Below are 14,134 nucleotides of genomic sequence, written 5' to 3' on the forward strand. Positions count from 1 at the left end.
CATTTTGCAGAGAAGCTGTGGCATTCTGTGGCAGGAAAGCCTAAAAAGCGTTTCTTGGTGTCATTTTAATCTTCTCTATCACCTCGTTTGAGTTGTTAACAGTTGTTTACATCTCTAGCAAGCTCAGGCAATTTGAAAATGATGCTAAATGAATCATATTTATTAATGGAGTTCATGCAGCTATGCATTATCAACATGAACAACACCGATATTTTGCACCCTGAACTGTTTTCCCATTACTGTTGTAGTGAACAAGAGTGAAAATTTTCAGTTTTAATGAATTGTGAAGAATACACTTAATGAGCTTAATGAGAATGAAGGGTATATAGAAGACAAAGCAGATGAACTACTGACAGTCAAGCAAATCTCCTTACATGTTGTCCTTTACCTTCCACCTGCCCCGCACTAGCTTGCAGAGATGACTTGCGTGTCTATCTGTAACCAGAACCAGAACAAACTTCATTGCTGAATGATTGGTTGCGAAATGGCACGTTTAAATTGCATGCTGTGTTGAAGTGATTTTCCTGCCTACCTTGATGCCTATTTTGTTATGGAAATTCAGGATACATTAACATAACCAGCAGGAGTTCGGAACAGAAAATAATGAATCCTGGTGAGAAGGAGCAGCGCTCTCCACCCTTATCTGTGAATTAATAGATACAGATACAGTATGCAACTAAGGGTCACACTCTGTACACTCCGGCGTATGCTTACCACACTTGATGGCCATTCCTCACTCTTAACTAAAGGCTTTCCCCGGTGAGAAATGAATGTAATGGCACATATGTAATAGAGAAAGGTGGTCTGCAGGCAGGGGATTCTGAAAGGAGCATGTCACCTTAACCATCTAATGGTCTGATATCCCTACTCTGCGTTTCACAATGGGCAAATCAGAATAGCTTAAGTAAAAAGACCACCAACCAGCAGCCACCATTACCAGGATCAGTGGGACATAACTGCACCGTAGCTTACCTGTGAAATGGGAAAATTTAGTAGTCCACCATCACAGCTGTGCTGATATTTTTATCTTATTATTGAATCAACTCATCATAACTTGACCAGACATTTTCTTAGGAAATGGGCCAAGCACAATGGGACAGTAGTTGTTGGACAGTCGTTGGGATTGTCCATTCACTTAACTCTGGTCAGTGGCTAAACTTCATTCACCTTATTGTGAATGCATAAAGGCCCTCACTTACTACAGCCTGTTGCTACGGCAACAGTCCTCCAAAGCACTAGAGAACACCCCAAAGGCTCCGTCAGCGCTGACAGGCAAGAAGCTGAAATGCAAAAGCAATCAAGCTTATCTATCTCTTTTCTCATGAAGATGTGATCTCAAATTTGTTTGGAAAAATAATCAAGTAAATGTAATTCTTCACAGCCCTATCAACAATCAGCAACAGCAACATCAAAAAAAGGCTACAAACCTACCAGCAGATTACTAGTGGATTTTATTTGACATGCAGGAATCTGTGTTTGTTTGTTACTCTTAGCTTGTGGCAACTTTCTTGGCAACAGTGATTAGTAACAGTGGCCAAGAAGTTGCCTAGAGTGTCTAGGTTAATCACACAGGCAGAGCTTGCTGCCAGGATTAATTTGAATAGTTCTTAAGACAGTAACTCATTTTGTTGATTAGTGCTGTGAGTTTGCTTCTCTGCAATGAAACACCTAATACAGTCAAACCAATGATGTTATTTTCATTCTTTTGGTGAAACTAATTCAACGTAGCCACTGCATCAAAAGGTTTTCTTAAGAATCTTTACCACATATGACCGCAGTATATAAAAGACACTGATCATTCAGCAAACACTAATTTGATTAAACATACTCATGGAGCTTAGGAAAATATGAGCCATTCCTAGAGATTCTTGGCAAATTCTGGAGCTTTGGCAAACATATGTTCCATTAAAAACCCATTTCTTAACTTGTGACGGTTGAGAAACACTAAGTGGAATATAGTTTTGCCCAAATTGATGGCATTAATTTCCCATGATACTCATGGCACTTTTTGACTACTTTTGGCTTGCCATTAAAAAAAACCCTGAAATCAAGGGCACTAAAAACATTGTGTATGTGCTGCAACTCACAGATGACCATGAATGACAATCACAGACTCAAATTACTGGACTCACATGTGTAAACGTCTATTCATACTGTTTTTCCCTTGAGCTTCGTGGTAGTGCACATACACATAAACAAATGCACAGAGGGCCAAAATAGGAGAGTAGAATTATGATGTTGGACCAGAGATATTGGAAAACAAAGCCTGTAAGAGAAAATCAAAATAAAAAAGCAGGCGACAGTTTGCGGACACTTTGTTGAATTTAATACGAAGCAGTTCAATCGCCCAAAATTAAAGTTTAGCAAAGTCACTTCAGCTAGTTTAATTCTGTTTGAATAAGGAGTGAGACCAATAACACTTGTTTCATCATCACGATGTATGTAGAAAAAAAATTTCTAAATTCAACAACGTGTCCATGTAGTAAATAACATCTTATCTTCTCTACCATACAGTAAATGCATTGGGGAGCTCAATGACGAAGAAAATCTACTTCGCTGCTGTTCATTAATATTTTCTTCCAAAGAGAATTAACAAAAGTAAATAATTGGACTGGAGTTAATTCCCCCACTGAATTAAATCAGGATTGCTCTAAGACAACTTGAGTTATAGCCAATTTCCTGCTAAACCCCTCCCTTTGCAAAGTTTTTGATGTTTTCTGACCGTTCTTGCCCATTTACATTAGAATTGTGTATCTCAGTCCTGCAAGGCTATATACCAAATTTGGTGTTGATCAAGTCAAAATCCAAAATGTAGATGTCATGTTACTGCAGTTAACAGTAAATTAGCTAAAAATCGATCATGGTGGCCTTTTTTGCAGAGTATATTGAGTTGTAGATGTGAATCAAATTTGAAGTCAATTTCTTGAGAAGCACTTGCCCATCATTTCCAGTTATTGGGCCACGTTTCATGTTATAGCTCATTCCAGCTCACACCAATTTCCTGATCACAGGTGAAGCCCTCAACCGAGTCACTGCCGTACTACTAGTTGCCGAAAACTAAGTGGATGAGGAGTGGAGTTGCTGCTGCCCTTTGACAGACATGAGCATGTCAAGGCATATCAGAGTATAAGAGGCAGATATGAGTGTTTTAGTAAGTTTTGCTCAAGTTCAGGTATTAGACAGCTAATTTAGTTAGCGTGTGCCATGTGCACTGATTAGCTAGCACATGATTTATCATGGCTGACACTGTAAAACTGAACGTATTCTCAGCATTCCTAGAAATAGGTAGAGAAACTTCATCACAGAAGGGCAAAAGGAAGCATTAAAGAGGAGTTCCCCGCCCTGATAAGTAATAAATAAACTTCTTAATTAACCTTTTTTCAAGTGGTATCTTACCCAAACTGTTGGCATGTCTTTCAACACTATATCAGCAGTGTGAGAGAGAGAGCCAGAGAGAGCTACTGCAAACAACAGTGGGTAAGTATACTTTTCTGTAAGACAGAATTAAGCATCATTTTACAGGTAATAGCGATCTAGTTTAATTTGTACCTGGTGATGTGTTAAGAAAAGTTCAGTCACCCTCTGGTAAGTTATAATGCTGAAACCAATTTTACAAATACATATTTTATTTTTTATCTTTACATCTGTTATTTATTTTAAAAAAAAGTCTCCCACTGATTTTATAAAAACTGGGGGAATTGAAAAACTATTTTACAATTGACCCCAGTTTCCCTGCTGCTCTGCTAGTGTTCTATCCTGTTCAGTATTTGTAGTTAAGTGCATTCACATTAGATGGCTGGAGTGAAAAGCAGCACGGCTCCAGGAGAAACCTTGCACTCCCCTCAGCTTGACTTGTAAGTTCTTGATCTTTAAATGCACTGCTTATTCATTCCCGGAAACCCTGGCAACTAAAGATCCAGGTGACATTTCGTTAGGCAACATCACCATAACCGAAATGCTCACAAAGTTACAGCTAAATAAGGCTAATGCTTTTATTAATGTCCAATTTAATTACGGAGCATTTTAGAGCCGTTGCTTTGCATTTTCTTTCATTAGGCTTTCTGAGTGTTTTCTCCTGTTGGAAGAACAGCATGGAAAAAATGTAATGGCTTCTGAAGTAAATTCATTAACAAGGGGAGCAACACATTGAGTCTTCATTCCTTTCTCAACTGCACTTAATTTATTAGTGTTCTATAAAGAGATATTATCATTTGAATCTCTGTTTCAATTTATCTCTGCCTAAAAGGGCATACTGCACACAAACACGCTGCATGCATTTATTCAGATGTAATCCAAATGGAAGCTTGTTCACTCGCATAAAAGCTTTGACCTGTAATAATAAATAACGAGGACAGTCAGAGCTAACGATGCCAATTTAACTGAGGTTTATCAACAGATATTGTTGATGGGTTTCCAATTAAAATAAAAAGAGGGCCTTTTATTGGTCCCAGCTGCTCCTTATCAGTCTTGGTGGTAAGCAGTTCAACCCATAAAGCAGCAAGATAAATTTACTGCTACACAGCCACTGCGCACACATTAGTTTCATAACCCACCGAAATTTCTTACTTTACACTGAACCAAGCCCTTTTTTGTTTTGAAAACAGCAGTGAAATGAATTCAGGTGTGGATGTCACTCATGTGAATTATCGCTAAATTGTTATTCTGAGGAAGCTGAAGGGAAAAAACATTACAGAACAGTTCACCTCAACCCCTAAGTTACCGCTCAGCCATTTAAAAAAAACAAAAAGCAGAAAATGTAAGAAAACAAAACAAACAAACAAAGATAGGAAAACTTTGATAACTTTATACTGTATGTTAGAGACAATAAACTGTTTCCATCTGGCCTTATCTGTACTATAGCTACAGTAATGGAGAGAATTTGCCATATCACCTGAATCATCACACTATCAAGTTGATAATTAGAGCAACAACAGAGAGAGTGAGAGTGAGAGTGAGAGAGAGAGAAGTAGTTTATTAATCCTCTTTCTCTTCAGTTCTCTTGTCATGAGGGGCCATCGGCATGAGACAAACGGGCTTTTTTAGTCAAACAACAAACGTAATCTGCATAACCGTCTTGTGCTGGTGGAGTTTAATCGACATATTCTCACTTGTTCAAAGCAAACTAGCAAGGCTGCAAGTCAATTTCCTTTCAACATTCCAGTGGCTCTCACTGCCTTTGAAGACAGGCATCCATAATGAATCGCGTCAATTTTCATCCCAATTAGGGTGTTTATCTCGGTTTAGTTCACCTATAGTGTTGCCTTTGCCTCTTGTGGGGGAGATGAATTTTCATGAAGGACAAACACTGTACCTCAGATAAAAAAGGCTTATCTAGCGCTGGGATTTAAAGCTTTAGAGCTGGAATTCTTTTTCTCCAATTTGTTTGTGCTGTGTTAACAGCTCATGTGGCACCGGGGTCGCCGCAGTGTGGCAGGAGGGTGAAGAAAGTGGGAGGAGTAAACAGCAGGAGAGTAGTGGGAAAGGCTGAAAGAAGGAGAGAGAACATGGTAATGCATGTTTATATACGAAGGGGTCCACAGGGTTTTCAATCGGGGAAATGGAATAAATGGAGCACATCGCATCCTATCAGCCCACTGCTGTTTGATAAGACCTGTCGGATAGAAACTGACAAAAACATGGCTACTACACAGGTCAATCAACACTACTGCCAGATACATAAATACTCTATCATGTATTTTATTTTCATTTGTAGATACAGATACAGTGTCTGTGAGATGCTTTTGCGGGGATGTGGGGGAACAATTTCAGCCTCATAACTTTCCATCCCCATCATTGTTAGGATAGGTGTATTAGGACGCCAGGCTATTTCTGTGGAGTAGGCGGTGTGTTATTTTAGCACTGAAGTGTTTTTGTATGCCAAGGATCCGGTGCATAGCAGCAAGCCTGTGCGATGAAGATGTTTCCCCTGACACTACCTAATGCTCAAGTTCAGGGAACCCAGTGCTCTGACGTGCAACATTTAAATGAAGTCATTAAAATTTAAACTGTCTGCCTTCCAGGGACAATCACTCCTGACATCCACTTGGCATGCGACAAGTTAATGGAACGTAAACATGTTGGCTGCTAAAGCGATGTGAAACTTGTCATTGGCTTTTCACAGTGAACAGATGAGAAACCTGTTGATGTTTTTTTTGCCGTTACGTTGACCAAAAATGATAACAATGGCTGAATATTATTCTTTATAAACCAATTATAAACAACTCACTTGACATGGTAAAGTTTAAAACACCATGTTCCTATATTTGATAGATGTTTCTCTGGTGAAAAGATACTTGTTGCTAATGTTCCTGTAGTGGCATGAATTAGAAGTTTTGGGCTGTCTTGGTAGTCTTATGGTTAACCACAACTCCCCCAGTTCGACCTTTGGCGCATGTTGTACCACTCTCCCTCTCTGCACACGTTACCTGACAATCTCTACACTGTAAGCTATCAAACAACTGCGTAAATTTTACTACTTGATTTGCCCTAAAGCAGGCTCAGGAAAAAAAAAAACACTGTGTAGGAATTTTAAGTGATTCTAGCATCATAAAAGTGAAGGGGGGGACCAAACATGATGATTGCTGTGCCGATTGTAAATATGATTTGGGTATGAAGACTGACGGGACCAAGTTGGAGCGAGCCTCTTCCAATCGGGGTCATTTGGTGTTGGTGAAGGCTTCTGATTGTTTGCCTTCTGATCTAGTTGCTCTAGCGGGAGAGATAATTATATAAACATACTTGGAAGAAAACACTGAGCAATTGGCAATTCAGTGTGTGCTGCGAGGGAGAGAGAGCCTTTTGTTTTAAAGTTAAGTTCAGGTGTTGGTGCAGAACTGCAGCTCACCTGAAGCGTTCTTCACTCTGATGAAGTTATCTCACCTCCAGCTCCCTTTAGAGTTTACAGCCTGTGTTGCCCTCATCTCTCCATTCACCATCACATCCAAATTGTGTTTTTTGTGTAAATTAACAAGGCAAACTCTTTTTGATGAATGTCCATTTCTTTTTTGGTAAATGATCCTGCAAGAATTTGTCCTTTCACGAATACGTTGGTTGCCTGGCAAAATGACTGTAATCATAGCCTACATTCTGCCCAATGTGTTGCCTTGGCATTTACTTCAGACATTAAATATGTGCCCCTTTCTGTTTGTAAAAAGACTAAAAAAATCTATCTGTGTAAAAAGTTGTGGTTTTTCAAGTCTTTATTGGGTTTGGTTTGTCTCCAGGTTTGTTTCCAGCTTTTATTCCGATATATACGTTTTTGTTTGCCCGCACCATGTTGGCCTCATCATTCAGCAGTTTTTTTTAACACTGCCACCGGGGGGTGCCAAAGGTGCAACTTTTCTATACCATTCGATCCATTAGCTATACTGCTTATCGTTTGAGGGCAGCGGGGGGGGCTGGAGTCAATCCCAGCTGACAATGGGCGAGAGATGGGGTACAACCTGGACACGTGGGTGGTGTATCTCAGGGCTGACATATAAAGACGATCATTCATGCTCACATTCAAACCTAACCCGCATGTCTTTGGACGGTAGGAGGAAGCCGGAGAACATGCAAAATCCATGCCCCTGTTAAAATATGTGTGGTATTTTTGTGACATGTGGCAGTTCTGCTCATGAAGTTTGACTTTAGGAGTTATGAACACAAGTAAACATCTACCAGTGATTTAAAAAGTGAATAGGATAAAATTTTTCTTCACTGATAAGGTAGGTGATTGATAGAGAGGTTCTGGTCTGCAGAGCTGACGAGTCTTCGATAACACTAATGGCCAGACATCTTGGTGTCTGGCCATTAGTGAGTTTCTCAGAGGGAGGGAGGGCTTTGGGGTGAGAGGGTCTGCCAGATATCTCCTCTCATTTGATACAGGAGGGAGCCTGAGGGCCAGAGAAGCAGCATGCTGGAGATCACAGGACAGACTAATTGTTTCTGTCTACCCAGCGTCACGCAACTGACCGCTGTGTTTCAGTTGTTCAATTTCACACATATGAACTGAGGGAAAATTAACTGTAAGAGCTTCTACTAAAATGAAATAAAATATTAGCTACTGTCATGACGCAAGTAAAAACAAGGCACACTACAAGGTACATTAAAAGCTGAGACATGGCTTCCACCTTAAACTTTATTAGTTGTTTCTGTTATAGTTTAGCAAAGCAAACATCAAAGTATGAAGGCATCATTTCATAGAACTTTAATTCATCTGATCTGTAGTATGGCACCACTGAAAATAATTCATGAATCATACCAACAATTAAAAGAAACCAAAACCATTTTTTTTTAAATCAACTGAGGGAAAATAAAGAAACCATTAACAACAGGTATTAGCCATTACATGATGTGCTTAAAATTAGAAATCATCAGCAAGCAATATACAACCAAGAATTCATACTTGGACCCCCTCCTTAGGTCTGTGATTGTGATTTTATAGTTTAATATGAAATAAGGCAGATTCCTTCAATACAATTATAGACAATCTGGTAAGGTGACAAGCGAAAGCGAAGAGGACTGTAATTGCTGTTTATGTTGGTGAAGTTCAAAGCAATTTTCTGGCATGCACTGGAAATGGCAAAGAAAAAGGGGAAAAAGAGAAGTAATTGATTTGTTAACAGACACACATCCTCTTTAGTGTGCGTGGTTGCTGATGAACAGTTTCCTGGTAAAAGGGGTTAAGCTGCAGATACAGCAGCGGCGGAGATGAGACATTATCGGGGATGTTCATAGATGAAAGGCCTGGGAGAGGCACATCGCCTTACTGAATCAAGGTATTGGTTGATTTTACTAAACAATGGAGCTTGAGCTGCAGTAGCGTGTGAGGAGACACGGCAGGTGTCAGTGTGTTGCACTCCAAAGAGGCTTACAAATGCATGGTGTTGTCGGGTATTCCACCGTTTGATGTCATCGCGACTGTGGCGGTGGCATTTGAGTTGTAAGAACAAAAGGATGGCTGATGTTAAGCATCACCCAGCCTGGAGTGTCAACATGTAGGTGCTGTGGCTGTTGTCCTGTGACAGCTTCAACATGCTCTCACAGTGGGTTGAGATCAAACAAAGAGACTTGAACCTGGTTCATCTCGTCGCACCCCACTAAAAAAATGATGTATGACTGTAACACACAGTGAGGTATGGCTCATCTTTTCTGGTTGATATGTTCAAGTCCTATAGTAAGGTTTTGTACATACATACATATTCATACAGTACATACATACTTCAGGGATGAGTAGTTTCTTAACAAAGAGGGAAAAGGCTAAATAAAGTTGGGAATGTGAGCATCTTGTGAGTAACTGGTTGCCCTGGGCCAGTGTCAGAGCCCATACTGACATGAGCCAGTCTGACACCAGTGTGGTTGGCCTTCGCACAGTTTGCTGGCTGTCAGATGAGGTTGATTGTCCTTTCCCTCAGCTGGTCATTCTTTCTTCTCAACAGTGTCTGGATGGAAAACAAATCCACAGTCTGAATTTAGATTTTGTCCTGCTGAATTACTGGTTCAAGAATTAAATCACATCCAGAGCACATTACTGTATCTTTAATATCACTGTATGTGACTGGTTCTCATTTCTCTGACTGCTGCAGAGGAGATGACTGTGAAATGAAGATTTGGCACTTTCATTTAGAACAAGGTCTGCTAGGCTGAAATGATCATTGCAGCCACAAAAGGAAAAGGGTGAGGATTTACTAATTTTTTTTGTCATATGTGATAGTAAACTGAAAATCTTAAAGGTTTGGACTACTGGTAAGGCATAAAGAGCAATATCACGACCCCCCCTTGGGCTTTATGAAATTTTGATGAGGATTTTTCACTATTAAAGGAATAATCAATGACAATAACTGTTAGTTGCAGTCCTAGAATAAAACAATATATGACCCTGCTATTCTCAGAGCCTTATCTCCAGTAGTAATGGTAATGGTACAATGTAGAGTTTATTATAATGTTGGCTTTAGAGAAAGATGGTGGGGTCATTAATCAAAAGGGATTTTTTTCCCGTTGGAAATAGGAATACTGTCATGATATTTCACAGTAATCATTCTATAGTACAGGAAATTTGCAATGTTGTCATTTTTGACTGAGGGTGGCGTTAGTTCTAGTGTAGAGGTGGAAATATTCATGTGATGCTCGCAGTAGAGGAAAATTCAGGGAGAATGCTAAAAGCATCGGAAATGGTCCTTCTGAAGACCATGAATATTATGAATATCTACAACATATTTCATTAAACTCAAGTGATTTTGACTTTGGGCCAAAAAGTTTCTAGCCGGTGGACAAATAAATATCTTTACCAAATTTAATGGCAATTTAATCAGTCGTAATTTGGTCCACAGCAAGAAATTTTGCATTGGACCATAGTGTTGAGTAGGCAGATTGGCAACCGCAGCACCTCTTAGTAAGTATCTAACAATAAACAGAACTTGTAACATCTACATATAAAAGCCAATAAAGGGCAGTGACATGCATTATAACCCATTTATTTAGTCAAAAATCAATCTGTGATGTTCAAGAAATTGTATGTGACACAGAGGTTGAAAATACATCTGGACAATGAGGCTGATCCATTTTTTCTTTTGTAATTGAACAGCAAGTAGCCATGTAAATCTTTAAAATAATCCACCATCTTTGTTCAGAAAACAGAGCAGTCTGTTGTGATTGCCCATTGTCACGTGTTCCGATACTGTACTTTAGCTAATTTTAATGGCACACTATGTGTTACCCAGCTCCCCTATACAGCTTTCCCACTAGGGATGTCATGAGAACGGATACTTCGGTGCCAAGTTGGTGACAAACTTCAGAAAACGTGACGGTACTTGTTTTTCTACAGTAACCATAGGTACCAAAGGTAAGAGGAAAGAAGAAAAGCTATATACTATAACAACTGTAACAAAATGTTGAATTTTGGCGACAAGTGTTGGTGCAGCAACAGGTCTGTACTGACTCGTGGGGGGAAAAAAAAAAAAAGCCAAGAGTTGTGAATGGAGATTTTTTTTTTTGAAGCAGATCATCAGGGACAAGTTATAGACAACCACAGGAAACCATGCAAACAGTGTCACAACAGTATTTCAAATGAAAGAAAGAAACACCTCCAACTTATCTCCACACACAACATTCACAAACGCTTGCGCTATCTTGTTTAGGCTAATGTAGCGATAGCTCATAACGTTAGCAGGCTACCACCATCAACTCTGCCAGTCAAAATATAACACGACTTCTTAAATCAATATTTTCACACTATGTCACTCAATTTAAACTAATGCTTGCACACTGACTACATGGAGGTGTGTGTGTGTGTGTGTGTGGTAGCACATTGTGTGTACAGCAACCTCTTTTGTTTTCAATTTTTTGCTGTGGTATCGAATTGTGCATCAAGAATCATGGAATTTCAGCAGTATAGGTACCAACTCCCAAATTCCTGGTATTGTGACATCCCTACATCCAGCCCTGAGCCACGCGGCTGTTCGACAACAAGCTTTTTCTTCTCTGGTGCTTTGTCTGGCATTGTTTAAGCTCTCTGTTTTCTACACCAACCCGTTGGTCTCTGCCAAGTTATTTCATATGCTGCTAGCCTGTCCTATCTATTCTACCCCGACAATCTGTTCACAACAGTTGCTTAATGAATTTTTTTTCTACCTGGAAACTGCATGATGCCCAAATCTGAATCCCATTGTTTGGCTCAACAACTATATAGAGCTACACACAGAACAAATGAAGACATAGCACTCTCCTCGACTTTCAAATTACATGCCGTCTTATTACCCTAAATCTCAACGGAGACCTGAGGATAACAACAGTGTAGTATCCTTATCAAATATGATTTATTGGCATGATTATTACCGCTAGCGTCTGTGTTGGCTGCATGTTAAAATAATATGCATTGCATACTTGATTTATTAAGTGTCTGATAGTTGAGTTTGCGGGTAATTCATCACACTCAATCTCCAAAGACACGCTGACACGTTAATACCAAAATATCAGGGTCATAGCTGCAGACCTGAAATGGGTAGAGAGGATTTACAAATGCATTTGGCCCTGGAGGAGCACGTACAAACTGCCTGCCTGCCACCTGCCTCTACAGAGACGAGGAGATGGAGACAGACGAGAGAAACCGAGACGAGGAGGGCAAAGCTGGGTAACACTCGGCTGCGCAGCTCTGAGGATTCTCCGGATGAGGTGAATTTTAATTCAGCAGCTGTGAGTACTAATAAGAATCTGCTTATAAATAGAGATGAGTGCGAGATAAGCGCTCGGTGTGAGTGCTTCCTCCAAGGCGTTACCTTTGGACTGAATGCTGTCAGTTGGAATTGAATTAGGTTCTTCTGAGCTCTCGACATGATCTTTCATCTCCTCTAGACAAGTGTAGGAGAAGAGAAAAGAGAAGAATAGAGAGGGAATGAGGGGAAAACATGAGAAGAGACAATGATAAGCAATCTGTTGCTCCTCAACCTGTGTAGGAGAGCATCGGTTTACCTAAACAAGTGGGTTTATAGTTACAAACTAGCTAACAAGAACTTTCTGACATCAGGATTAAACTGAATGTGAACATCTGATTATTTAACAATAGTGGAAGAGTCTACATTACGTCCCTGATGATGGCTGGAGCTCTTACCACTGAAACTGAAGTGCATTCAACACATAATCAAAGTGCTAATATGTACTGTGATATTTTATGAATGTATGCAGGTATGTTGACAGAAATATCTGGCCCGTGAGTAGCAGAAGCAGGAGAGCAAGACATGGAAGAAAGGATGACGGCAACAGACGGTGTGGAGGTTTCTGTTTGGGGGCAGGTTTCATTGATGTGTCCCAGTGCCCAGAGAGGGTAGTTCATGGAGGAAAAAAACACTCACCTCCATTGCTGGTGCCAGTGTCGTTGATCTCAGAGACATCTGTAATGTGGAGAACATATAGACATAGACATGTTACTCATCTTGAAAGTCAATTCATGCATGCATATGCATTATCTAAAAGGGTTGGTAGTTTTTTTGTTTTGTTTTTTAAATCAAACTACATGCTGCTCAAAAAAGTAGCTCATCCCCAAACAAGTCCAGGAATTTAGGCAACTTCCTATTTGTGGCCTCACATTTACATTTGTGGTGATGTTTAACAGGCTCTCATGCTTGGAAATACGGCGCCTTCCTAAAGAGTTATACTTCAAAAAAGAACAAATAAATGTGAGAAGGGAGAGAGACGCATGCAAAATTAATTACAGACTGCCAGCCCTGAAAGGCAGCCTGAGACCCCCCCTTCCCCCCTTCCCCCCACCATAGTCACACAACTCCTTCTTCGTCACTCACTGAGCAAAGCTCTGCACTCCCCACTTTGCAACAACAATCATCCAAACAAAGCACACAATAAAAATAACCGCTCTCCCCAGGTGGTCCAGAGATGATGTAAACAAATACAACTGCTTGGGCATGATAGAACACCGTGTGGAATATTTACAATTCTGCAGCCAAGGTCATTTAATCCCCTTACAGAAATGCAAGTTCCCTGGTAGTAATTGCAGATTTGGATACATGTCAGGTTTCATATAGACAGCTTGGGCATTACATATTAACTTTGCATCCCTGACAGTTTGGACCTGTGGGCTGCCACCTATGGAGAACATTTGTGACACTACTTCTTCAACATAAAACGGATTTAATCTGTTGCAACATTTTGGAAGAACATTTTTCCTCCCTGAGACACCACTGGGACTCAAGGGCTGGTGCAAAGCAGGAAGGATGAAGCAAGAGCAATGTTGCTCATTTTTAATTTTTTTACTTTTTGATCTGAGGCATGGAATTGTCCAGGGGGATGAAATAATGTTACAAATAATGTTTTTTTTTTAATGTAAAACCATTTAAAGGATAATTCTGGTTATTTACAAATTGGATCTTATATTGATTTCTATCAGTAATAATAACATCCTCACCAAGCTAATTGCTGAGATCTAGGAACATGCCAACATCGCTACAGGAAATCCAGAGGAGCAAGAAATACCCAGACTGTCCCTTGGTTCAGTTGTTCGTTTTCCTGTGCAATGAGGGATTATTACCAACAACTGTGCTGACTTTTGTTTTTACCTCCAAATAATATCAGTTTAGATAATCTGTCTTAAGTCAGTTTGTTTATAATTTATCTAACATTTGTGTTTCTTGCCCGACTGTTGCAG

At 39.9% G+C, this 14,134-nt stretch overlaps 1 protein-coding gene across 4 annotated transcripts in view; it reads right to left on the minus strand.

Moving 5' to 3' along the window:
• Positions 1-8,105: 8,105 nt before the first annotated feature.
• The window catches only part of macrod2 (mono-ADP ribosylhydrolase 2), a 393,753-nt gene continuing 387,724 nt past the window's right edge, over positions 8,106-14,134 (minus strand). For all 4 annotated transcript variants that reach the window (XM_040139126.1, XM_040139128.1, XM_040139127.1 and 1 more), the window contains 3 exons: positions 12,828-12,866; positions 12,255-12,326; positions 8,106-9,422 (listed from right to left, as the gene is read on the minus strand). In XM_040139126.1, coding sequence (XP_039995060.1) covers positions 9,400-9,422; positions 12,255-12,326; positions 12,828-12,866 — 134 coding nt within the window. In that variant the 3' untranslated portion in view covers positions 8,106-9,399. The remainder of the gene's footprint in view (positions 9,423-12,254; positions 12,327-12,827; positions 12,867-14,134) is intronic.

The sequence above is a fragment of the Xiphias gladius genome, chromosome 11 (assembly GCF_016859285.1).
Source record: "Xiphias gladius isolate SHS-SW01 ecotype Sanya breed wild chromosome 11, ASM1685928v1, whole genome shotgun sequence".
NCBI lineage: Eukaryota > Metazoa > Chordata > Actinopteri > Istiophoriformes > Xiphiidae > Xiphias > Xiphias gladius.